Source organism: Camelus dromedarius, chromosome 3 (genome assembly GCF_036321535.1).
Source record: "Camelus dromedarius isolate mCamDro1 chromosome 3, mCamDro1.pat, whole genome shotgun sequence".
Lineage (NCBI taxonomy): Eukaryota > Metazoa > Chordata > Mammalia > Artiodactyla > Camelidae > Camelus > Camelus dromedarius.
The window spans coordinates 65,038,595-65,066,474 of record NC_087438.1 but is presented as its reverse complement, the minus strand read 5'-3'; the positions used below and the strand labels follow the sequence as shown (position 1 = coordinate 65,066,474).

At 38.7% G+C, this 27,880-nt stretch overlaps 1 protein-coding gene across 1 annotated transcript in view; it reads left to right on the top strand.

Annotated features, from left to right (window-relative positions):
• Positions 1-22,860: 22,860 nt before the first annotated feature.
• Positions 22,861-27,880, top strand: part of ELL2 (elongation factor for RNA polymerase II 2) — a 70,570-nt gene continuing 65,550 nt past the window's right edge. The window contains exon 1 of the mRNA XM_010993964.3: positions 22,861-23,163. Coding sequence (XP_010992266.1) covers positions 23,017-23,163 — 147 coding nt within the window. The 5' untranslated portion in view covers positions 22,861-23,016. The remainder of the gene's footprint in view (positions 23,164-27,880) is intronic.

The following is a 27,880-nucleotide window of genomic DNA, read 5'->3' as shown; positions in this document are numbered from 1 at the left end:
AATGAGAATACTGGCAAAAAGTTAAACAGAGGAATTGATACTGTGCTCATACACACTCCAAGAGTCCTGGTAAGCACTGGAAACCTGCATTTATCCTTGTCTTGGGTTCGGAGACCTCTAAATCGAATTCTGGGGGTTGAAAAGAAAATCAACAATGCAAATGAAACTCGTAAAAATTTCAAATGCTGCTGTAAACGTTACCCTCTTAGACTAGCCAAGTATGTCTTTCTCTCCTACTATAACAGAGGAAAAATAAAAATAATTTGTGATTAAGATTCTCCTCAGGAATGGTGTGTGGCTATAAAATGCACTATGGAAATCATCTCTCAGTTCAGGAACTCAGCACAGCTGCTCCAATAAGAAGGTTGTCTATGTTCTGAAGCTCAATGAACTTGTATTCTAAGAATATGCCTTTAGAAGTAACAGCTCTGAAAGCCATGAGCAAAAAAATCTCAAGGATGATTGCAGCAAATGGCTTCAAATAAAAAAATCTAGTCTGTTGGCAAGTACCCTTTAGAAGGCAGGACTTGAATTCTCTTGAAACAAAATCACCAATCATTCTTATGGCCTGCTGCTTACGAAAGTAGGGAAAACAGGTTTTTGGAGCTACAGCTGCAGATTCAAAAATGAGTACCAGTAGATTTTGCTTTAGTAATGTAAAAAGTAAAACATTCCCAAAGGGAACAGAAAGAATTAGCTAAGGGTGTTTAGAGATGTGAAAGAAGATAATGGTAGAAAAAGCCACTTCAAATATCTCCAGACTTGAATTTCAAGCCAAGGTTTCTTTTGAATCTTATCTGTCACCCCAGGCCTTTTTTTCTTTCTTTCTTTCTTTCTTTTTTTTTTTTTTTCTTTTTTCCTTTCTTAATAGTAATACATGCCCAGGGCTTAAAAATAACACAGAGGTGTGTAAAACTAAACTGTTAAAATCTTCTGACCTCTATCTACTCCCAATCCTGTTCCAAATCTCTAGAAATTTCTTTTTTTAAATCATTGCCTAGCTCTTAAGGTTAGGTTAAAGAAATACCTAGTCAGATATGCGTAAGTCTGTTTCTCTGATCTCGAATTTTCTATTAGGGGCCAGTTGTGTAAGCTAGAAGATAGGAGACAGAATCAAAAGATGGAAACTCTACTGCTCACTTCTTCCCAATCACTTTTGTGCCTTTGAGCAAAGAACTTCCTCCCTGGAATGCTTTTCAGATGGAAAGTAAGAGAAGTGAAAACACTGATTCCTGGTTCACTTTGAATTTAAATCTTCTGTACCAGTGCTATACAAGAGAAGCCTAAGTGAGCAACAAATGTGAGTCACATTAGTCACTTTAAGTTTTTTCATAACCATTAAAACTAAAAAGAAGCAGGTGAAGGTAATTTTAATAATTTTTTCATAAATATATTCAAAATAGTATCATGTCAACATGTAAACAACGTTAAACATTAAAATTTTAACAACATAAATAATAGTTTCCATTCTATTTTTCCAACTAAGTATTCAAAATCTAGTGTATTTGACAAAAGACATCTCAGTTCAGACTAGCTACATTTGAAGTGTTCAGGAGTGACATGTGGTTAACTGCTACTTTCTGAGTAGCACAGCTTTACATTAGGGCTGGACATTATTTCAGAAAAGCTCTCTTCCAGTGAATAGCTCACTTCTGCATCTCTATACTTGACTGCCTCTGCTGTCAACAAAACATTATTATTGATTATCATTTGTTGACAATATTTAATTATCAACCAGAAAGTGTTGAATCTACCTAGACTTCTCATAGAGATTCAGTTATCAGATCTTTGATTAATACCAGTGCTGTTTCCACATAATATATTTAGTCTTCAAGTGAATTTTTTCTTGTCTGGCTGTGTCATTCCTATTGAATTTTAGATCATTAACCCTGAGCTTCACAGAACAACTGGGACATAGTATTATTGTTAATTAACAATTTGAAAAGGAGCCTAAGCTTTTAAAAGCAGATTAAATCACTCACTTGTATCCTATCAATAATGTTCTCCACCTCTCAATTCTTTCACTAAAAACACACCTAATATTAAAAAGCATAAGCATTACCGAGCAATGGAAGTCTAGTAGGTAAAATAGCATTTAACCATTGTACTGCTCACTTATAAATTCAACAAACTCTTAAATACCTTCCAAAGGCCAGGACCTGTGCTTGATTTTGAGGATTCCTACCTTGGTGGTTTAATTTCAAAGATTCCATCAGAGTAGCCCATTAACAAAGGCTCTGGCATTTATGTATTGGGGTAAGGGGTAGATTTGTAATCTAGGGTATCTTCCTATAGACAAGCCTTCACCCCCACCCTCCTTTCAGACACATTTTTAAGTAGATCCCTTCCTTTCTCTCCAAGTCTATTCTGCCTATAAAACAAAATTCACTGACATATACTATATACCACATTTGGTGTGTGCTATAAATTTAAAAGTAATACATGTTAATTGTAAAAGAAAATATTCAAACAACTCAGAAGTATATAAAGTAAAAAGTTCTCCCCTCTCATAGTGCATTATTCCCAGGTGCACTCTTCAAAGGTGACCACTGTTAAGAATTTTACAAATATCATCCCAGAATTCTCCAAGTATATATAAACATGTGTATACATATGTATACACATATGTATTGAGAAAGTATTTTTAAAGTAACACATGATTATGAAGATAATTCAGTTAACACAGAAGCATATAAAAATGGAATGATCCATATTCACATAGAATATCTGAGGGAGTATTTTTAAACAAAGTACCACAATTATGGAGAAAATGCAAATTATGGTAAAATGCAAATTGTAAAATACAAAGTGAAATTTTCCTTATCTCACATCCCCACTACCCAGAGGTAATAAAAAATTCCCATAGCTCTTTTTGTGTGGCATCCTTTGTGAAATTTTCGATGAATACACAAGAATATATATACACACACATACATATATATGCCCAACATACATATGAATATATAGAGAATATATATATTTAATGTAGTTATGAAATATAGTTTTTATTATGAAATCAATATATTCATAGGTAAGTGTACAAAACAAAGTACACCCCCTTGCAATCACCACCCACATTGCCAGCCCCTTAGAAGCCCTCTTCATGACTCCTAATCACTACCCCTCCCACCCACCTCTCAAAGGTTTCCACTATTCTGACTTTTAGAGTAATCAATTCCTTGTTTTTCTTTTTAATATTACCATCTAAGCATGCATCATTAAGGACTATAACTTTTCCAGCTTTTAGATTTTTAAATAAATTGAGTCATACCATATATATTCTTCTGTGTCTTGCTTCATTTATTTGTAATATTTATTTATTTTTAGCTTAATACATCTTGGGCATCTCAGTCAATATATAATTACCTCATTCTTTTAATTCCATGATATAAAATTGAACAAATGACCTGATAAATATCAAATTATTTTCACTCTTTTTGGTTATTATGATAATGTTATAAAGAACATCTTGGACATTCATTTTCATAAATCAATTATTTTAACTTAAAAAGTAATCTTGCTGCTAATGTAAAATGAAATGAGGTGGCAGGTTAATTATTTCAGAATTCTTGAACAAAGTTCAGTTCCAGTATAATAAAATTTTATCAGGGGATGACCCTTTTTTCTAAATTCTAGACCCCTTTTCAAAACTTACATTTTGCTTAGAGGCAAGGAGACATCTTTAGACCAAACTGGTGTGTTTTTCAAAGTATAGCACCTAGATTGCTGGCATCACAGTTACAGGAGGTTCTTATTAAAATGTGTATTTCCCAGCATTCAACATCTTTGGAAATGAGCCTGATAAATCAGTTAGGATACAGTCTAAACTGTTCTAACCAAGAGATTATAAAATATAGTGGCATCAACAAAATAGAAGCTTACTTTACTTCTTCTTACTTACTGGACTGTTAAGTCCAGTACAGTACAAGGTGGCCAACGTAGAGAAGGCAGCTCTACTCCATAAAGCTATCCACAGAATCAAACTAATGCTGTCTTGTTGCCTGCATAGTAAAAGCTGGTCCCCAACCATGTCTATGGGCTATCACATTCTCAGCAGAGGGAAGGGGAAAGCAAAGAAGTAGAGCGCAAGCAATTTGTCAGGAAGTGAAGAAGTTGTGCACATTCCATTGTCAGAAAAATATGTACAGCTAGTTACGAGGCAGGCTAGGAGCATGTGGTTTCTGGCTCTGTTGGCCATGTGCCCTTCTAACATTGGCAAGGAGCAGGGTTCAATTACTAAGAGGAAGAAGAGGATGGATATCAGGGGGCAATTAGTAGTCTCTGCAACACCTGGGAATCTACATTGTTAGGTGTTCCAAGTCCTCTGTCTTCAAGGTGTGACCGGTCACTGGGCTGGAGAAATGCTCTTTTATATTTGGTTTAACATCATTTCTCCCAAGTATCCCTGGAACTTCGTGAGCTAGCTATACTTATTGAGAAAACCAGGAACAGCCAAGACATGGAAGCAACCTAAATGTCCATCGACAGATGATTGGATAATGAAAATGTGGAGTGTATATATATATGCAATGGAGTACTTCTCAATCATAAAAAAAGAAATAATGCCATTTACAGCAACATGGATGGACCTAGAGATTACCATACTAAATGAAGTAAGTCAGAAAGAGAAAGAAAAATACCATATATAACTTATATGTGGAATCTAAAACAAACAAACAAAAAGACACAAATGAACTTATTTACAAAACAGAAATAGACTCATATAGAAAACAAACTTATGGGTAACAGGGGGAAAGCAGGGGAGGAGTAAATTAGGAGTTCAGGATTTGCAGATACTAACTACTATACATAAAATAGATAAACAACAGTCATATTGTATAGCATAGGGAATTATATTCAACATCTTGTAATAACTTATATTGAAAAGACTATGAATATATATGTATAACTGAATCACTATGCTGTACATCAGAAACTAACACATTGTAAACTGACAACACTTAAATTAAAAAATTTTTCAAAGATTCCCTATCCTTAAAAATCTATATATGTTCAACATAGAAGTTATTGAGATCAATAGTTTGGATATAAAGAAGCAAAATTTGGGGCAATTGTTGAAAGACAGCATCCAAGGCCAGCCCAGTCCTAACATTCATGATACTATTAATTGACACTGAGCATTTACACTCTGCAAGGCACTGTTCTATGTGCTTCACTCTTGCAAGGATCCTAAGTTAGGTCCTCTAATCAATCATCTTCAGTTTACAGATAAGGAAACTGGGGCATAGAGATGTTAAGTCACTTGACGGGTCACACAGCTGATAAGAGTAATGTGCTTAACCACTAGCCTATACCACTAACATACAAAGAGAAGCAGGCATAGTCTCTTGGAACTACTGATAATTATGAGTCATGTTTACCAAAGTTCTGATATATATTGCCTTTATACAGAGTATTTCTTAAGTAACAAGTTTTATTTTATGCGTGAGGTTGGAAGCTGTTTTATGCACAGATAAAGCAATTAGCAAGTCCTCTGAACACTATGATGACAAACATCTTACGTCATCATTATTAATTAATATTTACCAATTTCTATTCTGAGTCCTGGAGATCTACTGGGTGGATCTGGTTCTTATTTTCATCATGGATCCTTTAAGTAAAATGATGTCCCCAAATCTGCATTTGACTTCAGGCATGCAAGACACACTCCAAGATGAGTGGAGGGTTTACTAGGACAAGGAATGCTGTATTTCCCTCCAAAGGCCAGTGTTATTTTTGCCCCTTAAGCTTCATCTCATTTTATTGCTTCAGTGCACTTAGAACTGTTAAGCTCATGGTTTGCTGCATCCTAGAAACAATTCTGACTATAATAAAAGAATAGACATTATTATTATACAAATTATTGAGAATTTCCAATCTATTGTATACATCTTTGCAGGGCATGAATTAAAGGGGGTAGCATGAAGAAGTTCCTTTGTGCTGAGAGAACAGTTTCATATATTGGTTGTGGTGAGAGGTACACAAATGTATCATGGAATGAAACTACATCCCATACAAACACACATACATGCACATAAATGTATGCAAGGAAAAAATAATGAAAATGGAATCAAGTCTGTAGTATAGTTAACATTATTGTACAATGTCAATTTCCTATTTTTGGTGTTATATTACAGCCTTTACATATAAGATGTCACCACTCAGAGTTGGGTGAAAGGTACATAGGAGACTGTGAACTAGTTTTTGCAACTTCTTGTGAGTCTACAATTATTTTCAAATAAAATGTTTTTATGGTGGGGCGGGGGTGGCAGTGGAAGGGTGGTTCCCAGACCAGCTTTGGCATCAGCTGGGAACTTGGTAGAAATAAAGAAACTCAGGCACTACTCCAGACCTACTAAATTAGAATCCACATTTCAACAAGAACCACATATGATTCATATGTACATTAAAGTTTAGAAGCATTGCTATACAAGAAAAAAAAAGTGATATTCAAGTATTTCTCACTCCTCTTGAAAAGTTTCTTCATTTCAGTGTCAGAAGGTTATTTTAGAGGCCCAGGACTGCTTCATTGGAATGAAACCAGTTCAGCAACACAGCGTACTGGCTCAGAAGACCCTCCTCCTTCCATGAGATTTAATACTCTATCTTGAAATTCTTAATAATTTTATCTTTATGGTTTCTAAGTGAAGTACTATGAGACCACAGCACACATACTAGGAGCTTGGAGTATCAGCCCACTTCCCTGCCTCGCTGGGATGGGTTTTTAGCTGCCCTGGAACTTAAGAACCCCTCAGCCTCCCCCTTCCAGGTCCTCACCCAGCCATTGCTACTGACAGCCATTGCATTGCTCCCTGAGATATCTCAGAGCAAGGCATGGTGGCAGCCATCCCCGTCCCAGATGGACAGCACCACAGGGTATTTATCAGTGACTGGTGGGCGGAAGAGAAACTTTCACCCACCTCCAATCCAGGTATCTAGCAAATTCCAGCATAGAAGTTGCACTACCCTCAGGGGTCCCTCATCCACCATAGGTTCCGATGGGCTATAAGCACAGGGGAAGAGATGTCTGACCCGACTTCTCTGCCCTCTGCCAGGACATGGGTCTGTCCAGCAGCTGGTGGAAGGAAGAACCCAGCAACATGGGTGGTTAGTCACAGAATCGGGCCTTATCAGAATCGGCATTTGCCAGGCAAGTGTCCCCAGGCCTGAGGATATGAAACATTAATTAAGAAATAAAAACATTACAGATTGGAAGGACTAGAAGGGGAAAGCTTTATATTTTAATTTTCTAGCTTTTTGAACAAGGGTCTCCACATTTTCATTCTGTACTAGGCCTAGCAAATTATGAAGTCAGTGTTTCAGAGGGTACTGGGAATCAAAAACTGAACTTTCAGCACCTGCATGGCAAGCACCTGGGCCCAATGGTGAACAAACTCTAATGGGTACCAAATGCAGCCTTCATTACAAGATAGCTCTGGGAATCCTTCAGCCACATAAGGTTTTCTTGTCCTTCTCTTCAAAGACTTTCCAAAATGGAGAATATCAGCCAGCACCAAGAATTGTAAGCACAGATCTCCCAACTCTTTGTGTTTATACCTACTAGTACCCAGGTGGGCTTCTATATTTTCTATATTAAAAAAAAAGAAAAGAAAATGTAATATAATCAACAGTAAATCTTCCACTTTTAAAATTCCTAAGTCACAGAATATAGGGAAGGGAAAAGAGATTTTTGAGTAAGTCTGGGGAGAGAGAGAGAGAGACAAAGAATTTATGGTTTTAGAGGCTATATTTATATTCCTATGTGTTTAGTTCTTCCTTAATTCATTCATAAAATACTCATTGAGCCACTCCTTAAAAGCTCACTAGTGAACCTTAAACTGTATTTTTTCCATAAATAAATTTAAATCCCTGACTTTTTCAACCCTTCCTCATAAATAATTTATTTACAAATAAAAAAGTGATATTCAGAAACAGCACCTATTATTTACTCTTCTGTCTTGTTTTTTTATTTTTCCTTTTACTTATATCCTTTATCTTGAACTTATATTATTATTTAGCGTATCTCATGTATAACTGAGGAGAAAGCAAAAGTTCAAGTCATGTTGTCTTGCAAGGTGCTCTCAGTGAGTTTGTTTAATGTGATAAATGCAAAATTTTATCTGTAGTTACAACTTCTATTTTAATCTCATGAATATACATAATTGTGGCTGGGAGGAGCTAATAAAGTTCTTAGTAATGGTTGTTTTAGGGTACAGAATTACAGGTGATTTTAGTTTTCTTTCTAATTCTGTGTTTTCCCAGTTTGTCTGCAGTGAATATTATAGGGGACATTAGCAACATTAAATGATAAGGCCCTAATGCCTCTGATACTTATTATTCTTTGATATGAACTACTTGGATTTTTCTTTTTTTTTTTTTTCCATAAATGTACTTTGATCTTTTGGATACTGCCACCAGTTCACTAACAGGAGTGATGAAGCTAAGTGTGAACTTTCCACATTTAAGGAGTGTTAATGCATTCAATAGCCCAATTAAGTCACCACTTGATAACCCAATTCATTGCAGCATATCAGACTCCAAACACCCAATTAATTTGCTTTTCTGCTCTACATGAGCAGACGTATCCTAACTTTGTTACTGAATCATGAAGTTTTTTTTTTAAACCAGTAATTTCCATATTATGTTGTAGGACAATGAGTTGAAGGAGCCTAAAAACTCCTTATTACATTTTCAGTTGAAAAATTTTTTGATTTAGAATCCAGGGGTACCTACCGTAATAACAGTATGGTATCTAGTATGTACATATTAAATAATTGTAACTGTTAACTTGTCCTACTTTTAACAGTTTTCAAATAACTTCTGTCTGTATTTTTCAGATAGAACTTAAACTGAAAGGACAGGAAGCATGAGCACATAAGCTGGTACCGCTGTTAGTGACTTTGAGAATAATCTAGTCCAGTGATTCTCAATCCTCATTGCATCTTAGAATTACCTAGAGTTTTTTAAATAAACAGATGCCTGAGCCCCACCCTAGATCAATTTAACCAGAATCTTAGGGTGGGGCTTGGGTATGGTAGTTATTTTGAATACTAGTTACCATTCTGAGTGCTTTTACCTAATCATTTTCTTCTGCACTTCATGACACAAGTACTATTATCCTCTCCATTTTACTTGTGAGGAACTGAGGCTCAGTGGGGTAAAGTGAGGTAAGTGGCAGATCCAGGATCATTCCAGGCTGCATCACAGCCTGCGTTATGCTATGCAGTTTCACACTATCTTTCCAGAGGCTGGAGCACTGCCATATAATTCTTAGCCAGAATATATATATTCAGCAGATAGAGTCAGAAGTGAATAAATTCAGAAAATGCAGATTGATTTTAGGGAGAATTAAAGGCACCACTGAAAACAGAGATGACAAGAGTCTTGTAAAAGACACCCTGAAATGATGACAATAAAAGAGCATAGGCGGGCTGGTAGTGATCAGGATCATGCTATCATTTACTGAGTTCCATTTTACAGAAAAGAAAACTAAGGCACAGAGAAGTTAAGTAACTTGCCCAGGGTCACACAACTAGTAAGTGGTAGGGCAAGGATCTGAATTGAGGAAATGTGGCAGCCAAATTCATGCAGCTGGAAAATAGGAATGAGAAAAATAAGCCATCTTAATGATCACACTCACAAATATTTATTTAGGCCAATTGTGCAAAATGAAGCCTTCTTCCTCAAGAAGCTGAAACTGATTATTAGCATAATTTCATGTTGATTAAAAATAGGAGCATATGAGTAAAATAGAAATTTCTTCCTCAAGAAGCTGAAGATTAAGTTGAAGAGCTACAGTAGAAGTAAGATTAGATTCAAAAATTAGGTAAGAGATGGGATTGGATATTCTTTAAAGTACCTTCCAACTCCGGAAGATTCTGTCCATCTCTTTGCCTTGTCAAACTTTTGCTTTGAAAAGTTAAGAAAAATTTCATGAGGTAGTACATAAACCACAGGCACAGGGCTTCCAAAGAGGGAGAAAGAACCTCTGGTTTGGATGTTCTAATTCAGCAAGCTGCAGAACTTTGAATTTGAACACCAAAGCAGCAAATCTGCTTCCCTCTGTTATGTACAGGAGAAAAAAAAAAAAACAATTTACACAGTATCATATTCATTTGTGCAGTTGCTTTGAGTCCAGAAACTAGAAATTCTCCATCTTATCTAAATAACACTAAAGATAAGGGAAAATTCTACCCAAAATATATTTAAGTTGTTGGTACAGCAAATGGAAAGGATGCAATGCTAGGTCTACAGAATACCTGGTGGGGAATCTGGATTTTGATTGCTTGTGTTTGATGGGATTTTCAAATTAGTTTTAAAAGTAGGTCATAGGTGCCTGCCTGAATTAGAGGAGGGCTCTCCAGGGACCCCTGCTGTGTTTTAAGAAATCTTTGAAACACAGGCAGCCTTGTCCCCAGAAAGGATTACAGGCAGTTTCTATCTCGTCTCCAACATGACCAGAATGGAGTGGAGATACAGGATTCGACACCCTCTGGCTATTGTCTAGGGACCAATTACAATATTCACAGCTAACTTAATGGGATCCTGAGTAACACCATTAAGGGCACAGTAGGCAATAAATGATTATAAAAAACCTTGTGAAATTCCCTAGGTATCTATGCCTGGTCTACCTCCCTTATCTAATACCATCTGTGGATGTGCAGATGACCTAGAAATGGAAATTGGGTAACTAATAACTTCTAATTGAAAGAAATCTAACTTAAGCCTTTGTATACTGCTCATTGCATGTTATATCTTAGTTCACACCTAGGGAATCTAAACTAGTTATTGCTAACCTCTTTGGAACTCTGAAGCTCAATTATTAGGTTTCACAACACCTACTTGTACTAAGTGAAACAGTATTTTAAAAATTTAGTTGAGGAGCAACAATTTTTGTTAGGAGAACGCTGCAACTTCTTGAGAGGTGACTCAGGGTACCAAACACAGTGAGGCTGTTGTTAAAATGCAGATTCTTGACCACTACCCAAACCAGCTAAATCCAAACCTTTCAGGGCTGGAGCCTAGGGACCTAAATTTTAACAAGCTCCCCTGGGGATTCTTATGTACTTTAAAATTTGAGAACTTTTGCCCTAGGGTATCACCAAAACAAAGCTAAAAATCATTTGTTACTACCAAATGTTATAAAATGTTGAATTATAGCACAAGTTTAATTAGCTATAGGAAATCAGCACTCCTTAGTTTTAGAAATAATCTAAATTATTATTATTTAGAAATAATCCAGTCATAATCTGACTTTCTCATATTTAGGGGCATGATTCAGCATGTAGCAAAGATGCTATACAGCATCACTATAGAAATCTGGCCCATCCTGTAGGAGGCTGCACTGCTGTTAACAGGCTCGTTCCCTACCACCTCCCCTCAGTACACACACACACATGACTGGTATGCCCCGAACTTAATCACTGTCTTTCTCCATCATCATGCTCTCTTGTTTTCTCTAAAGTAAGGACGACGTTAATGTGAGGTGACACATAAAAACCAGTATACTGTTTCCTTACCAATATTTAAAATTTTTTTCTTATATTGTACTTTTCAGTGTATTTACTGACTGACTGGCACAAAAAGTTGTCCCTAAGGTAGTAAACTTCTTTGACCTCCTAACAAATATTCTGCTTTTAAATGACATCATAAGTCTATCTGAACTAACAAGATGACCCCCAAAAATCCCAAACAAATAAACAAACAACAAACCAGGGATAAAACTGGCTTCAGCAGCCCAAGAGGAAGATCATATCCTCAAGATATATGAAGCTATCCCCCTAGGCACATGAGATTTATTTCACCAAATCCAAAATGTAACAAGTCATACCATGGGCAGAGAACTTTTTGTCTTTTGGAGAATATCAGAAACTTGAAAACTTGTTAAACTATTAAAGAATTGGTAAAGCAAGAACCTTTTTTTTTTACAGATGTTTCCAAGCTTGCTTGTTTTTCAGGAGGAAATAACAGCTAGAACAAACACTTGGTGAAAACAACACTTATCCATCTAACCGAATTCACACAGAAACTGAAAACTGGAACATAACCTGTTAAAAAATAAAAAGTTCAATTGCTGAGGCACTAGAAATCAAACCTCTTTCATAAAGAAAATTCTCCCAATCAGACACCATTCAGCCTGGCTCTGTTAGTGTCACTATTCAAAAGGCAGAAATCTTAAATGGTATGATCATGACAACTGGCTTCCACCAAATGCCACTCCACCAGACAGGAAGCTGGTTGTCAATGGGTGGTAAGGTGTCATTACTGTCCAGGCAGCTCAGGCTGGGTGGTGGGGCCCATGAGAGGAGGGGAAGCCCATCAAGGGAACTTTTGCAGGTATTAGCTTAGTAAGTGGTTCTTTAGCACATTTCTGAATTTGTAGAGAAAGCGCTAGTTAAATGTCATAGTTCACAGGGGTCTTTTCCTTCTAACCAGGGAAGGGATATAAGAAGTATGGCTATAGCCCATTCTGAATTTATAATCAATATATACACTTCAATACAAATGAAGATAGAAGACACTTAAATTATTCAGAAATAATCCATCTGATTGGATAATAAGATTAAAAAAAGAATGCTATAGCGAACTTGTTTATTTCTAGCCAAGATGTTTAAAATTAATTCTATAAAGCTACAATAACCATGACAATGTGTGGTATTGGCAAATGGAAAGAGATAGATCAATAAAGAACAGAGTCCAGAAATACACCCACATAAATAGTATGGCCAATTGATTTTTGACATGGGTTCAAAGGCAATTTAATGGAGAAAAACCCACCTTTTCAACAAATGGTGTAAATCTTTATGTAAAAAAAAAAAAAAGAAGAAGAACCTAGACATTTTTCTCACACTTTTTACAAAAATTAACTCAAAATGGGCCACAGACTTAAATGTAAATATAAAAAAACATTTAGAGAAAACAGACGGGAAAATTTTTGTGACTGAGCTAGGCAAAGAGTTCTTAGATATAACACCAAAAGCACTATCTTTAAAAAAATTGATAACTTGGACTTTATCAAAATTAAAAACTTTTTTTGCTCTACAAAAAGACAGTTTGCTGGGCAAAAGATACTTCAGAAGAATTTAAAAAAACAAGCCAGAGGTTGGGAGAAATTATTTGCAAATCACATATCTGACAAAAAACCTGTATTCAGATTTTATAAAGCATTTTCAAACCTCACCAACATGAAAACAAACAACCCAATTTTTAAAATTGACAGAAAATATAAAAAGATCCTTCAACAAGAAAATAAAAGAATGACAAACACAAGAAAAAATACCCTACATCATTAGTCACTAGGGAAATTCAAATTAAAACCACAATGAGATACTAATATGCATTCTCTAGAATGATTAAAATTAAAAATGAAAAACAAAAAGTTGACAATACAAAGTGTTGGTAAGTACAAACTGAAAACCTAACTCTCAAAAAAACAAAAAAAAAGGGAAAGCCACTTTGGAAAATAGTTTGGCAGTGTATTATAAACTATTAATAGTTTGGAAAATAGTCAGTAAATACTCTGAAAAGAACAACATATACACTTAATATATGAATTTAATCCCACTCTTAAGTACTTGCCCAAGAAAGATAAAAACTTACATTCACATAAAAAACATTTGTGAATGTTTATAAAGCTTTATTCAGAATCACCAAAAATTAGATACCATACAAATGTCCTTCAACTAATAATCAAACTATAGCACCCAATAATGAAATACTATTCAGCAATAAAAAGGGATAAACTACAGATACATTCAACAACATCAATAAATCTCAAATGTATTATGCTAAGTGGAATAAACCAGACCAAAGAGGCTACATGCTGTATGATTCTATTTATATGACATTCTGAAGAAGCAAGACTATGCGAATAGAAAACTGACCATGGCTGCCAGGGTTAAGAGTCAAAGGAAGAGGGTCTGACTACAAACAAATGGGATGAGGGAGGTTTTTGGGGCAATAGAACTATTCTGTTTGTCAAATATATAAAACAAAAAGAGTATATTTTACTTCATGTAAACTAAAAATAAATTTTAAAAAGTTTATTCTGAAGAGCTAACAGTTGAATATTTTACAGTAAACTTCCTGGAATAATTGCCATTCCAAAACAAACAAATAAAAAATGCCTTCAAATCTTCTATTTTTAAAGTAAATTTCCAATGCCACATTTCTTGGAAAATATTCAAAATATTTTTAAAATATTCACTTGATCTATTCAAGTGAATGCTTAGAGAGAATGTGTAAAAGATAGGTTAATTTTTAAACCACAAGATAGAAACTTTTCTTAAAAAGATTCAGGAAACTAAAAATGAAGCAAAGATACTGATCAAGTCAAAATCTATATAGGACAGACTTCTCCATGCAAAATACAAGATATATCAATATTTGACAATGCTAAATCATGCGGCTTGGCTTTCTATACTATTGAAGTCTAATACAATTTGCTGACTCCAGTACCATTTTTTCACCATAAGTCAGAGTTACAATAGATTGTTAACATTCTGGACCATTGTTGTTTTTAAGAAATGTGAATATCCCTATTAGAGGCTAATACTCTTTTTTTTTATGTTGAGATATAAATTATATATAATATTGTGTGAGTATAAAGTGTACAGCATACAGATTTTGATACATTTATTTGCAATTTGAAGCTAATAATCTTTCGCAGATAGATCAAATTATACCTTACAGTTTTAATATTTTTTATGTTGGCTCAATTGAGAAATAGTGAAGAGAATATCACAATTCAAATAACCAGAGTATTTAAATCACCTAAAATAATTTCACACATAAGAGAAGTGATTTATTCAAGGCAAAGATTAGAGGTACAGAATCATCAACAGAGAGCAGTTCTCCTTATTTTCAGTTAATGGCTCTGTTTCCAAGATCAAACACATTACAGATTATCAAACACATTCCTATTAATTAGTCATCGTTAAAATTAATTTGCTATAAAAATGTAAAGGAGGCATTACTGCTTTAAGTACTATAAAACAGCACCAACCCTTGGAGACAATTGTATTCCTTCTCTTTTCCAGTTGTATAATTTTCCCTAGAACTGAACTGAAATTTTAATCCACTCAGGATGGACAATATTCAACATACAGCCGGGAACCATTATTCAGTAAATATGTGACTACTACCAGTAGCAACAATCTCTTACTTTTAAACGCCTTTTGCAAATTATCACTTCAGTTTTACACTGTTCATTATTTCCACTGAGAGTACCCTATTTCAAACTCCCATATGATATAGAGCCTCCTCTGATCATTGGTCTTCCTGCTTACTTTCTCCCCACAATCTCTTGTTCCTTGTTCATTTCAGTTCAAAGTGCCTTCAGGCTCCCCCCATTACCGCCTATAATACCTACTTTCTGTCATAACATACTCAATGGATGAGGTGTACAAGGCAACATACCTTCATGGTAGGCCCTGAATAAGTGCGATGCCCAAAGCGGCAGCTGTTAATTCCACCTCTTTTTTCTCTACTTCAAAACACATATTTGAATGGCAAGTGACTGAGAGTAATGTTACTCTTGGGAAAAACCTTAGAAAGATACACAAGGACACACACACACCCCTTAGGCATAAGATACCCCTGTCAGTAGTGTGGCCCACCATTGGCATGATTCTAAATGAGAAGGGGGTGTACAGCCCTTACAATGGGCATGGTTTGGAAACACTCTTTCCTTTCTTATCCCTTTTCCTCATAACCTCTCTCACAAAACTTATCCAATTCCATGACTCCTACTATTATCTCGATGGGACTGACTCTGAGGCACATTTTTAAAACCCACACTTTCAAATGCTTGCCAAATATTTTCACACATATATCCTACCACTTCTAACTGAAACCAGCTTCTTCTCCTGATTTCCTTATTTCTTTTCCTATCAATGCCATCTTCTAGTAAACCAAACTTGATGCTAGTAGTTATTTTTGGTTCCTCATGCTCACTCACCTCTCACCCAAATAAACCTGTCAAACTGGTCAGCTCTACCCTCACAGAGCCCTTCATGGCCTCGTCCTCTTCTCTATTCCCATTATCAATTCCATTGCACAGCCTTATTATTTTTTGTCTCCTAATTCAGCTTCCTTTTTCCAGTATCCCCTCACTCCAATCCATTACTCAGACTGTTATCACCTCGATAGTCCTAATGTATTGATTTAATTATGCCACTTCCTGGTCAGAAGCCTCCAAAGGATTCCTATTGCTCACAGATTTTTATCCATACTCCTTAACCCAATATTAAAAGCTCTCTCTACAATCTGTCCCCAACCCATCTTTTTAGCTCCATCTGTCACAGGCACCTTCATGTGCCCTGTATGCCAGTTAAACCAGATTACTGTCTTTCCCCTAGACCACTTTGTGATAGCAAATCACTGCTTATGAGATTCCTAAACTTACAATGTTTCAATCCTCTCATTATCACAGCCATATACCTTTGATGTTCCAATGTTAACTTTTCCATGAAGCCTTTACCAACACCCTGAGCTGAATATGTTCCAGCACTCCAGAACTCTGATATCACTAAATTAGTGCCTGAATGGTGCTTCCAATCTAATATCCCTTATCCTCATATCTTACATCCCCTATTAGACTATACTGCCCTGTCTCTAATTCTGAATGTATTCTAAACTGTAAATTCACATTGGTTCTTAAATTTCCAAAATCCAAAGCAACAGCAAAAGCTCCCAAATAGTAGGCCATAACAGATCAAAAGATTAAATATGATAAGTATGATACCTGAATAAATGGCTGACTGAAAATAAAATGAGACCAGGGTGACTACAATTCTAATTCTCTAAGTAGAAACAGAAAAGTCTTCTGTGTTCATATGTGTGATATATATATTTTCTACTTTTTGCCATAATATGGTCTGGAAACCATGTTATAAAGTGAGTGGTATTTTCCTATGAGAACAAGTGGTATTAGCAGGGATTGTGCTTTTGACCAAAGGTTCATTATCAAATAAATCATAGCTATGAATAACATACAATAAAAGCAAAGCTATAACAACTGTAAATCCATATAACTTAAAATTATAAAATGAACACTTTCAAATGGGCACATATGCAAATACTTGTGATACCAAGGGCTCCAATATATCACAAATCTATGCCACACATAAAAAGAGAATTAACTTTTGTAAATCTCAATGAAGTCAATGTTAGCCATAATAAACTAAAGCTAAAGGAATTATTTTATTTACCTCTTAACTGTTTAATACAATATTTAATGTTTGTGTAGAAGGAGTGATTCAAATGACTTAAGACTTGCTTTCAAGATCAACAACAAAACCAACCTCCAATCTGCCCCCAAAAGGAGAACCAACCATTTCCTTTTTACTACTTTTATTGTGACAATCTGACCCATTCTGTATAATTCTTCAGATCTTAGAGCCATGTTCAAAATAGAAGTGCTAGATTTGGAAAAGGAAATTTTAGGTTCTGACCAAGCTCTGTTACTTCCCAGTTGGGTAATACACTGCCTCTCTGAGACTCAGTTACCTTTAAAGGTAAACTGAATACAAAACAACTATCGCACAGAATAGAGAGAAAATTAAAAAAGATAATGTAACTTGTTTTTAAACTGCAAAGCCCCATCAGGAATAAGCTATTATTAATTAGCAATGTTTTTGATGTTGATGGCATTTGGTTCACTATTAGCATGTTTAAAAGTGAAAAGCTGAAGAGGCATTCTGCCCCATCTAGTCTTCCTACCTCTTCATTTTACTCAGAAATACATATGCTCCTTTTTAGTATAAAATAGTATGGAAACAGGGTTGTGAGGTCATTCTTTACCACCCTTTCTTATTCTCAGATCTTATTTGACACCTTTCAGGGCACTTTGCACTATGCCAAATGCCTTAAAGACAATTATCATGTGGGAGAAAGGATCACTTTTGTCACAATATTGTACAATTCTGTGGACAGGACATTTTTCTCAAACAGTACAGAAGAGAGTTTTCTTGGTGTGCAAGAGCATTAAACTTAAGTCTTTCTGCTTTCAAAGGACATACAACTTCCTAGAGGCTGCTCTTAGGTAGAGAAAGGCAAGGAATAAAGAAGGAAAGATGCCCAAAAAGATGTTAGTCAAGACTGATATCTCTTAGGAAGCCAGAGTTGTATTTTCAATATATCTGAAAGAGTGAAAGATATTCCCGGCCACCTCACCTACAGAGCACCACCAAGAGTTAAAAAGGAACTTGAACTAGAGGGGAGGATGTGGAAGGGAGTGGGAGGTGGGGAGGGGGATACTTTCCTTACTCCTAGATCACAATTTTTGTAAAGAACCAGAGGATCCTAGGAGGAGGAAAGGACTTTGGAGACTAAGAGAGTGTAGAGATAGTAGTCTAGAGCTAGGATAGCTACCCTCAAGATTGGGAAAGGGCAGAGGCTGCCAGTCCCAGGAAGGTCCACTGTCTTTTCAGCTCCCCAGGAAAGTGCACACCTGCAGAGGACAGTTGGGCATGGTACCGCAGCTCCCAGATGAGCTATACCTTTCAGGAAATCATGTAGACAGTCATCATAAATGTTTCAGTGCCAAGCGGTGGCTAGGGAAATTTGCAGCCTCGCTTCTCATAATCCCTGTCAATGCCACCCTCAACCTCACGGCCAAATAAACACATAATCTAAGTAAAACCAGTATGTTTACTATGTAAACCCAGCTTTAATTCAGATCCCCTGGTTCCTTCATCTAGATCGCACCCAATCTCAAACACTTCCTTAAAGGGAAATTCTTGAGCTTCCAATGGATTATATCAGCAGTGATAGACATAGACCAGAGAAAGTCCACCCCATATTATTCTGGGTCCTTTGTAAAACCTATGGATTTATTGTTCTACCACACAGTGAGATGGGGGCTTAGAGCCAGATTTAGCAATAATTATGATAATGATAGTAATAACACCATGTGACATTTCTTACACTTGAATGGAATGGAGTTAAAAATAATCACACATGATACAACAATTGTTCAGCTTAAAATCTGTGTTTAAGCAACAAATACATATGTCCCTCCTGTTATTTCACTTTTATTCTGTATAAACATTTAGCAAAGTTCCTTTAAAACCATCAAGCTCCTACTTCAGTTGTGTCCAAGGAAAGGAGGAGATTTTTGCACAGGACTAGGCAAAGTCTTGAAAGAATAGTGTAATGGTGCAGGGTCAAACATAATGGGGACAAGGGGCTTCAGCGAGAGAGAATTCCAAGAGGAAAGAACTCCCATCTGGGAATTCTTCCAGAGAGCTTCTCTGCCATACTTATAAGGTTCTCTATCCTCTTTTCATAACAGAAGTCATTGCCTTGTATTAAGACATTAGTAGGAATTATTTTACAGGTGCTTTAAGAAATAACTCACAAAACTACTAAGACATGTATAAAATAGAATGGCCTTCTACACTGGAAATCGCTAAAGCAGAGATTGAAAACTAGAAAGCTGAGGGCTAACTGAGGCCCAAAGAATTTTTCAATGTCCACAAAATGTTTACTGAAATTTTTAGTTAGGTGCCAACAAACAAATATCAGAAAGCTCATGTAAAAATCTTTGATTTACAGCATTTCTTGAAAAATTAGAAGATTGCACAACACTGGGCCCCTGCAGGTTCAACTGACAACAATCAGCTGAACCAGGAAAACACCGAGCCCTTTTAACACCCTCAGCTCACTACAATCCAGCACCTTCAGCCCCTGTGACATAGTGTCTAGTCTGCTTTACTCATTTGGGGTACCTAATGGTCACTGAAGGCATCTGAATCGGTGACTTCAGCTCCAAAGGAGAAGTGAGAAATGGTCGTTAAATATGTGGTAACCAAGAATGAGCAGTGATCCAGCACTTGAAGGCCAGCAAAGGGCTTGATGTTCACACATCCTCTGTCTGCAATGCACACTAGACATCAGAGATGGAGCAGGCCCTGCATCAGGTTACTTCTTTTTTGTCTTTGTCCTGCATTGAATTATCATATAGGATGGATTTCTTCTTAGTTATTAAGTCCAAACAAAAGCTACTCAGTGTATATAGTGACTAGAAGGACTCTTAAAAGAGCTGACTCATATCCTGCCTCTCCCGGTTGTAAAAGGTTAGGCAGGTTGCTTTTAAATTAACGGTGTCTCAGTTTCCTCATTCATAAAATGAATGAATTCAGCCAGAATTATCATTAAGATCACTTTTAGTTGGCCTTTCCTCATGTATACAACCTCTACTTATCTAAAATCTATTCAGCCCTCAAGAAATGTTCAAGTTCCACGCCTCCACAAAACCTCTCTAGACTTCTCCTTTCTTTGAAGTTTTAAGCTCATCACCACCACCACCCAAATTAGCATTTACTAATTCTGTAATTTCTCTGCTTTGAATATCTTGGTTCATTCCCCATATTTAAACATAAAATCTCTTTAAATATGAGACTATGCTGTTTAATTTTCAAATCTTCCACAGCATTTTACATTTATTTAGCATTCAATAATTGTTTATCAATTATTTAAACTGAATAATGATACAGAAAATATCTAAAAAATGGCAAACTTCCCAAAGAGCAACTTTCATCAGCTCCCTCAGAACAAATTACCCTTATCAGCATCACAACTTGCCCATTTGATTCAGGTAGGCATAATGTGTACTATGCAATGAAGAGACACACTACTAGATTACCAAATTACTTTGTACACGGTCATTGCTTCCTTCCATAGTTGAAATGCTGAAAAGGGGGAAAATACAAACAATAACTCACTATAATAATATATTACCAAAAGATTAGGTTACTAACTAAAATAAGGCATGAGAAAAATTTTCCTACCACAATTAAGAAAAGAAAATCAATTACTCTTAAGGGTCTGCAGGTCAGACATTTGAAAACTACATTGAAAACCACCCTTGCTCCTCCCCAACCCCTTGGATGTCATCAGAAATTCTGAGTAAGAGGAGGCCAAGTTAAGATGCCATGTGGGTGGGGATTTACCCACCTTCAACGGAAGACAATGGGATACAGGTTTTACTCTTTCTGGTCAAATCCCCTCCACCTCATCCCTAAATAATTAAAGCTTTAGATATGTGGTCAGTCCTTCGCTATCAAAGTAAAGCAAACACAAGAAAAGAATGGTTCAAGTACAAAATTACTTTTCAAAATTTTTTTGTGACTGCCTTAATGTATTCAATGAACTTAAGATAATTAACACTCTAGTAAACTAAATTAACAAGTGTTAATCACGTCTTAATAGCTAGCTGAATCTAGTGGATTGAAATTAAGTCAATTTTTAAAATGCTCTCCTGTGATGTAACAACATTTAATACAGGCGTTTCCACTTAACCCATATTCTATGCAAGGAGAATTCATTCTGTAATTCATATTACACACATACAATGCTTGAGAGTCTGAATCAAAAGGTAGTGTATATGTAGGCTGGAGGATTTTTAATAAATTGGTGGGAGGTGAGTCATGACAAACTCTCACTTGGACCTTTCTAGAAAAGCATAGCCCTACCCAATTTAAAATGATGGGAAATATTGATTAAATGCCTATCAATTGTTCTGGGGAACCCCTGTAAAACTCAACATTGTTTAACAATCTGAGGGAAACAATCGCCTCAAATTAAAAAAAAAAAAAGAAAGCAAACTTTAAAAAAACAGCCTTGCAACAGTTTCAACCATTTATTGGTTTGTTTTAATCTGGTGTTTCTCAGTTAATTCACCTTCTCTGACAGGAAGCCTTATCAGTCTATCCACACTGACACAGATACAGCCTGAAGAGGGCTCTTTAGGCTCCTTCCTTTAGCCACGCCTACACAGAGAGCATCGCGAGGAATGGAAGGTATGCCCAGCCTCCGCTCCCCCTCACACACCCACCGGTCTCCTCAACTTAGCATCAATAGTTTAAGCCCTAGCTAGGTTTTCCCACATCTCTGTCAAAGTCAAATAAAATGAACGAAACTCGAACGAGCCAGAGAATGAGGTGTCGATGTTTCTCTTAATTTAGGTCAAGGCCAGTTATACTCTTCTACCGCCCTTTGAAAGGAGATACCACCCCAACCCTAACTGCCTCTCCAAGTTCCATAAAAAGGCACAACCCTGCCCCTAGGACGAGCTCTCAAGGAACGGAATATGTTCCTCTGGTATCACAGCAGGGCATGACGTGGGAAAAACCTTTAAATTCCGTTTTCTATAGTACTATATCCACCACACCAAAGGGATTTAAGCCTCAGGCATGGTGTTGCACTTAAGACGCTCCACAATCTAACACAGCTCATAAAGCCCCCCTTGGCTTTCTATTTTAGGCTTTCAAATGTAGGGTTAAAAGAAGGGCGCCCTCTCCAATTTCCTCAGCTCAAGAATAGCAGTTAGTTTTGGGGAGAGACTCTCCAGTGACTCCGCCTACTGCGTCGTTCCTCACACTCACACACCAAACTATACCAGGTAACGCAGCCGTCGGGGGACGAATTCCTTACTTGGTCACACATTTAGGGGGGGCTACTCCTCTCCAAGGATCCTCAGCACAGGAAGAGACTCTCCCCTACCTTCCCGACTTTCCACATCTATCCCCCAAGGGGCGGGTCTCCGACTCCAGGTAACCAGACCAGGCAACCCGGACACCCAATTAGCGGGGGATCCCCCAAATCAGCTTGGCCAATCGCGGCCAGTGAGCCAAGACGACTAGACGTGACGTCAGATGTGATTAAGTTGGCGCGTCACCTCGACGTCAGCCTCTCACCTCTCGGACGTCCCGTCCCGGGAGCAAAACTCCGGCGACTTTGGGCTCCGCCCCCGTGAGAGTGAAAAGCGGCCAATGAGGGCGGTCATGAGGGGGATCGGGCCAATGAGGCGAGCCCGGGGCGGGGCGCGAGGCCTGAGGGTGGGGCGGGTGGCGGCGGTGGCAGCCCGAGGTCTGGCTGCGCGCAGTATATGACAGTACGTCAGCAGCGGGATGGCCGTAGCTGTGGCGGCGGCTGCAGAAGCCCGAGCAGCCGCGGCCGCAGTGGAGGCTAGAGCCGGAGCGGCGTCGGCGGCGGCACCCCGGGGAGTTTAAGATGGCGGCGGGGGGGGCGGCGGGCCTGAGGGAGGAGCAGCGCTACGGGCTGTCGTGCGGGCGGCTGGGACAGGACAACATCACAGTACTGCATGTGAAGCTCACCGAGACGGCGATCCGCGCGCTCGAGACCTACCAGAGTCACAAGGTGAGCCTGGCGGCCGGCCGACCGACCGACCTCGGGGAAGAAGAGGGCGTACCTCGTCGCCCTGGCTTGCCTCCTCCTGGCCCCCGCACCTGGCTTGGGGCCGGCGGAGCGGTGGCTCGCTGCGGGTGGCGGCAGGGCTGGGCAGGGCTGGACCGGGTCGCTGACGCTGCCGACCCGGACTAGCCGGGAGCCCGGCCGTTGAGAGGCGGACGAGCGGGCGGCCCCTGGCGGCGGGGCCGAGGCAGCCGCATCCCTGGCTCGGCTGCGCAGCCGCTGCGGGACTTTCCGACGGCGCCCGCGGGTTTTCTGGTCTTTTCTGCCCGCAAAGAAGGAGAAAGGCTCTAGGGAGAAAAGTGAGATGGCTACGCTACCTACGGCGTGGGGGAGTGGGGTGGGGAGGGGGGCAGCGTCCGGGTAGCGAACCCGAGGGGACCGGTGGGCACAAGCCGTCGGCGTTTTGGGGGTAACGCCATGGACCCGCAGAGACCGGGAGGCAGGCGGTCCGCGTATGAAGGTGGGACGCACATTGTACTCGCTGGGACTTGGGGACACAGGCGCTTCGCGTATGGGGCGGCGGGAGGCATACCGTGTACTCGCAGAGGCTGAGATACAGACGCTCCGCGGACGAGTCAGGAGGGGGACACACCTAACACTTGCAGAGACTCAGGCGCTTCGCCTTCCCCGAGACGCAACAACACGGCTTACCGGGAGTCACATACACCCAGCGCTCACCCGGGAGCAAAGAAATCAGTTACTGAGGAGAGAGATTTCTCCATGACTCCTCCTCATACCCTAAAGACGTGTCGCGTCTCAGGCGGATTCACAGAGACGTGGGCTCAGGCCGGGGGGGTTGGGTGGCGGAGAATACACCGCACCCCGGACAGACCGCAGCTCGTCCCGGAGAGACCTAGGGACACACACAACTCGAGCGCAGCGAAGGCTCACATTCAGCAGTTGGAGGACAAACCAAGAGAAGCGTTTTCACTTTAGAAAAAAAAAAAGTGAGAGGAAAGTGGAATGTATATAGCAAAGGGATGTCGCTACCGAAGTGCCTGGGGAAGCCGTTATGGACATGCAGTACTGTGCATGGATGGGGGAGACAGGAGTAGACATCGCATAGGAGGAAAGATATCCATATGAAGGATGAGTAACATTCACTCTGAGAGGAGAGACAATCGGGAAGGAAGAGATAACCCACGGGGCATCCTGGCAAATAGCTAGGTCCATACCAAGGAAACACGCTCCGATTAAGTGATCTCATAAAACAGGCACAGAGGGACACCCATTTGCAGACTCATTCAGATAAAAGTGGAGAAAGGAATTAACATCTGTTGAGTTCCCACTAGTGCCAAGCACTTTAAATGCTTAGAAGGAAGGCAGAGTTGGAGGCAAAACCGCAGGATACATGTGAACCTGGGCCAAGGGAGACTTACCTTCAAAGAAGCCCCCTTTATAAGCGTGAACACAGTGGGAAATACATAATGGTGAATAGCTTGGGAAATACATGAACTCACATGACAGTGTACATGTAAACTGCAGGAAAGACTCCCGGAGATGAACATGCCCTCAGGATGGCACTCACAGAATTGAGTGGACACATGGATGTACATTCCAGGGCACATATGATACTGGAGAAGCATAGGTGAGAACACTCAGACAGGGGAATGGAGGGAGCATGCACAGGGAGAAAGATCCTTTTCCTACATGCCAGGAAATCCCAGAGAAAAGGAGTCTCATGTGTGGTTGGAAGGTCAGTGTACACTCAGCAATAGGAATGCAAGGAGATATAAGAAGTAAAAACTGCATATGTCAGTAGCTACTCCCAGACAGGTGCATCTGCAAGGAAGAGACCAGCACTAGCATGGAGTGGGAGGCCCATATGGGGGAAGCCAGATAGGCAGGCAGAGGGACACAGGCAGACACTGGAGAGAAACTCAGCCCTGCAAGATGGAGAGATAAGCTTGCCTGTTCCAAGGGGAGGGCATGGGTAGGAATGATAGTGGGAAGAAGGTAGGTGAGGGTATGTAAAGAGAAAAACACAGAGGCTAGAGAGAAAGCAACCAGCAGGAGGAGGCCAACCTCCAGTCAGAAACAGATCCAAGGAGCAGATAAAGACTGACACACAGGGGTAGGGAGAGGCATCTCTGAGGACAGCAGGTCAGCCAGCCACCTTGGAGGAACAACTGGTAGACAGCACACTTGATTACAGCAAGATTGACAGGCACTGTATATTTGGCAGGGAAGAGGTGGGTGAGAAGGCCCACACCCATGGGAAGGGATGGTACCCAGGGAGAATAAGGCGACAGAGAGGCCCCCAGTGCTCACTGATGTGCATGACTGTTGGCGCCCAGGGAGAGAGTGCTATTTGTTTTCTACCTTCATTTCTGCCTCCTAAATATACACTTTAGTGTTGTTATGCTTAGAATTAAAGTTGGAGTGCTCTGACTCTTAAGAGCCCCACATTTATATACCAGTGTCTTCCAAGAGATGAGATCAAAAATTCTTTCTCTTCTAACCCAGCACTTAGTTCTTGATTTTTTTATTTTCCATTTTTAAACTTTTTTATAGTCAAAGGTACCAAAGTCTATGGCTTTCTTTGCTCCTGACTATTATTACCTAGCAATATCATTGCTATCTGTTCCCATCTCTGTGCATGCAAATTAATGGGTCTGGTCAATCTGTGTAGAGGCAAAGAAGGTAAAGGGAAAAGACTTTTCTAAGTCCTTCTACCTTTCTGAGTGTGGATACAGGTAGATTCAGGTAGTCCTAGAATTCCTTTTCTTCTGAAAAGCTGGTGGTAGCAGTAGTATGCAGAGAAAGAGGAAGAAATAAATAAGCTGACTTGGCCTTTGCAATTGGACACTGCCTTGTTTCTGACTTAACCAGTTTCTGTCCTCAGACCTCATTGTTAATAGTTTGCAAGGGGTTTGGAAAAGCAGGAATTGGGATGAGACTATTCATTTCAGATGGATGAAAAGTGGGAAGAGATTGAAGAAAAAGAAATGTACTGTTGGTACTTACTGCAGTATCCTCTGGCACGTTCAGCTAAGCTTCTCATGAATGTGTCTTCAGTGCCCCTCCTCCTGGCTGGGGCCAGTCCAGGGCTCCCCTATCAACAGAGTAAAGCTGTCAGCAGCAGGCATATGGCTGAGCTTTTATCCTCCAGTAGAAGGATACGTACTTGGTCTTTTACACTTTCTAGCCTGGAAGAAGGGCTCCTAACTTTAAATTGTAGCTACTGTTTGGAAGTATGTTGGCATGCATTGACTAATTGGGAAGAAGTTTCTGGTGGTCAAGCCTATTCTCTCCAGGTGGGGAAAATGGCTTTAACTTCTCTCCTAAAACTGCTCCCACCATTCCTTGTGCTTAGATAGGAAGGTGCTTGATGCTTGACAAGTGGCCTCCAAGTGGCTTTGGCCTGTGGAAGGTTATGACTATTATTCCTCTTCTTCTAATGACTTTCTAAGAGCCAGAAATTTCAACAGGTTAATTCCCTAAATTAAGTAACAGAGTTATTTTTATCGAGATTATTTTGTCCCTTGGATTTACTCTCCTAAACTTGACCTAAGGCTTTAAGGAGGTAAATTTAGGAATTTTAGGAAACTATGATTTAAGCTAATACAGAAGTTCTTCAGATATAATTGAGCAAGTATACAAAATTACTAGCATTTGTGGAAACAGAATCTTTAATTGGAAATAATTTCTCTCTGTTTCAAAAGACAAACATACCTAACTGACCTTCATTATTTAAGTTTTCTGTTTTTAGAGAAGAAATAAAGTATGCTAGCTTGAGAACTTTTTTAAACAGGGCCTGGGGTGGGGGACAGAGATGTTCTAAGTCCAGGAATAGGAGCGATAGTTGGAGCAAATATCTCCTAAAAGTTGTTTTTCACTCAGTCTGAATACAGAAATAGTTTCAAGTTGATTATATATAAAAAAGTATTAACTGGAAAGTTATTTTCATGGTTTGCAGATGAACTCAGACATGCTAATACAGATATTTAGTTTATAATGAAAAACTCCTTTTTTTCTCTGTAGGTTATTTTGAATGAACATACAAGTTACTAAATAAATTCTCAGATTACAACTTTATAATCATTCTAAATTGATGTTTGTGATTGTGTGCTCTATATAAGCTCTACATATTTTAAATGAGCATATATTAGTATAATTACATATTTCTCCCAAATGTGTCCTAAAACTATACTTAAAATTAAATCCCAAAATTCTGGAATTGATTTTAGCTAATTTCTTCAGTAATGTATAGCTGGCTTTGACATCTGAGTAACTCATTTTGTAGTAACAAAAACCTGATGAAAATGTTTTCAGATTCTGTCATTGCTGACCCTATCATTTTTTTAAAAATGTTTACTTAAAGTTTCAAAGGTGATGCCTCAAATAATATTATCACGTTTATCTAACTATTACATAAAAAGTCTGCATAGACATGTTTGGAGGTAGGGGCCATTCACTCTCTATGCCTGAAAATGAGAAAGGAGATGTCTTTAAGAAGTATTGGGTTAACATTTTCTCTTGTCAACTCTAATTATTGGCTTTAAATAAATTTTCCTGCTTTGATTAGTGTCTTCTAGGAAAATGATAATGTTTTGAAAATGTGTACAAATATACTTGACATTTAATTTTGCTTGGGGAACTCAGTCTCAGCATTTGATTCACTGTGGTTTAAGGCACAAAAAAAAGAGTCATACTTTACTTT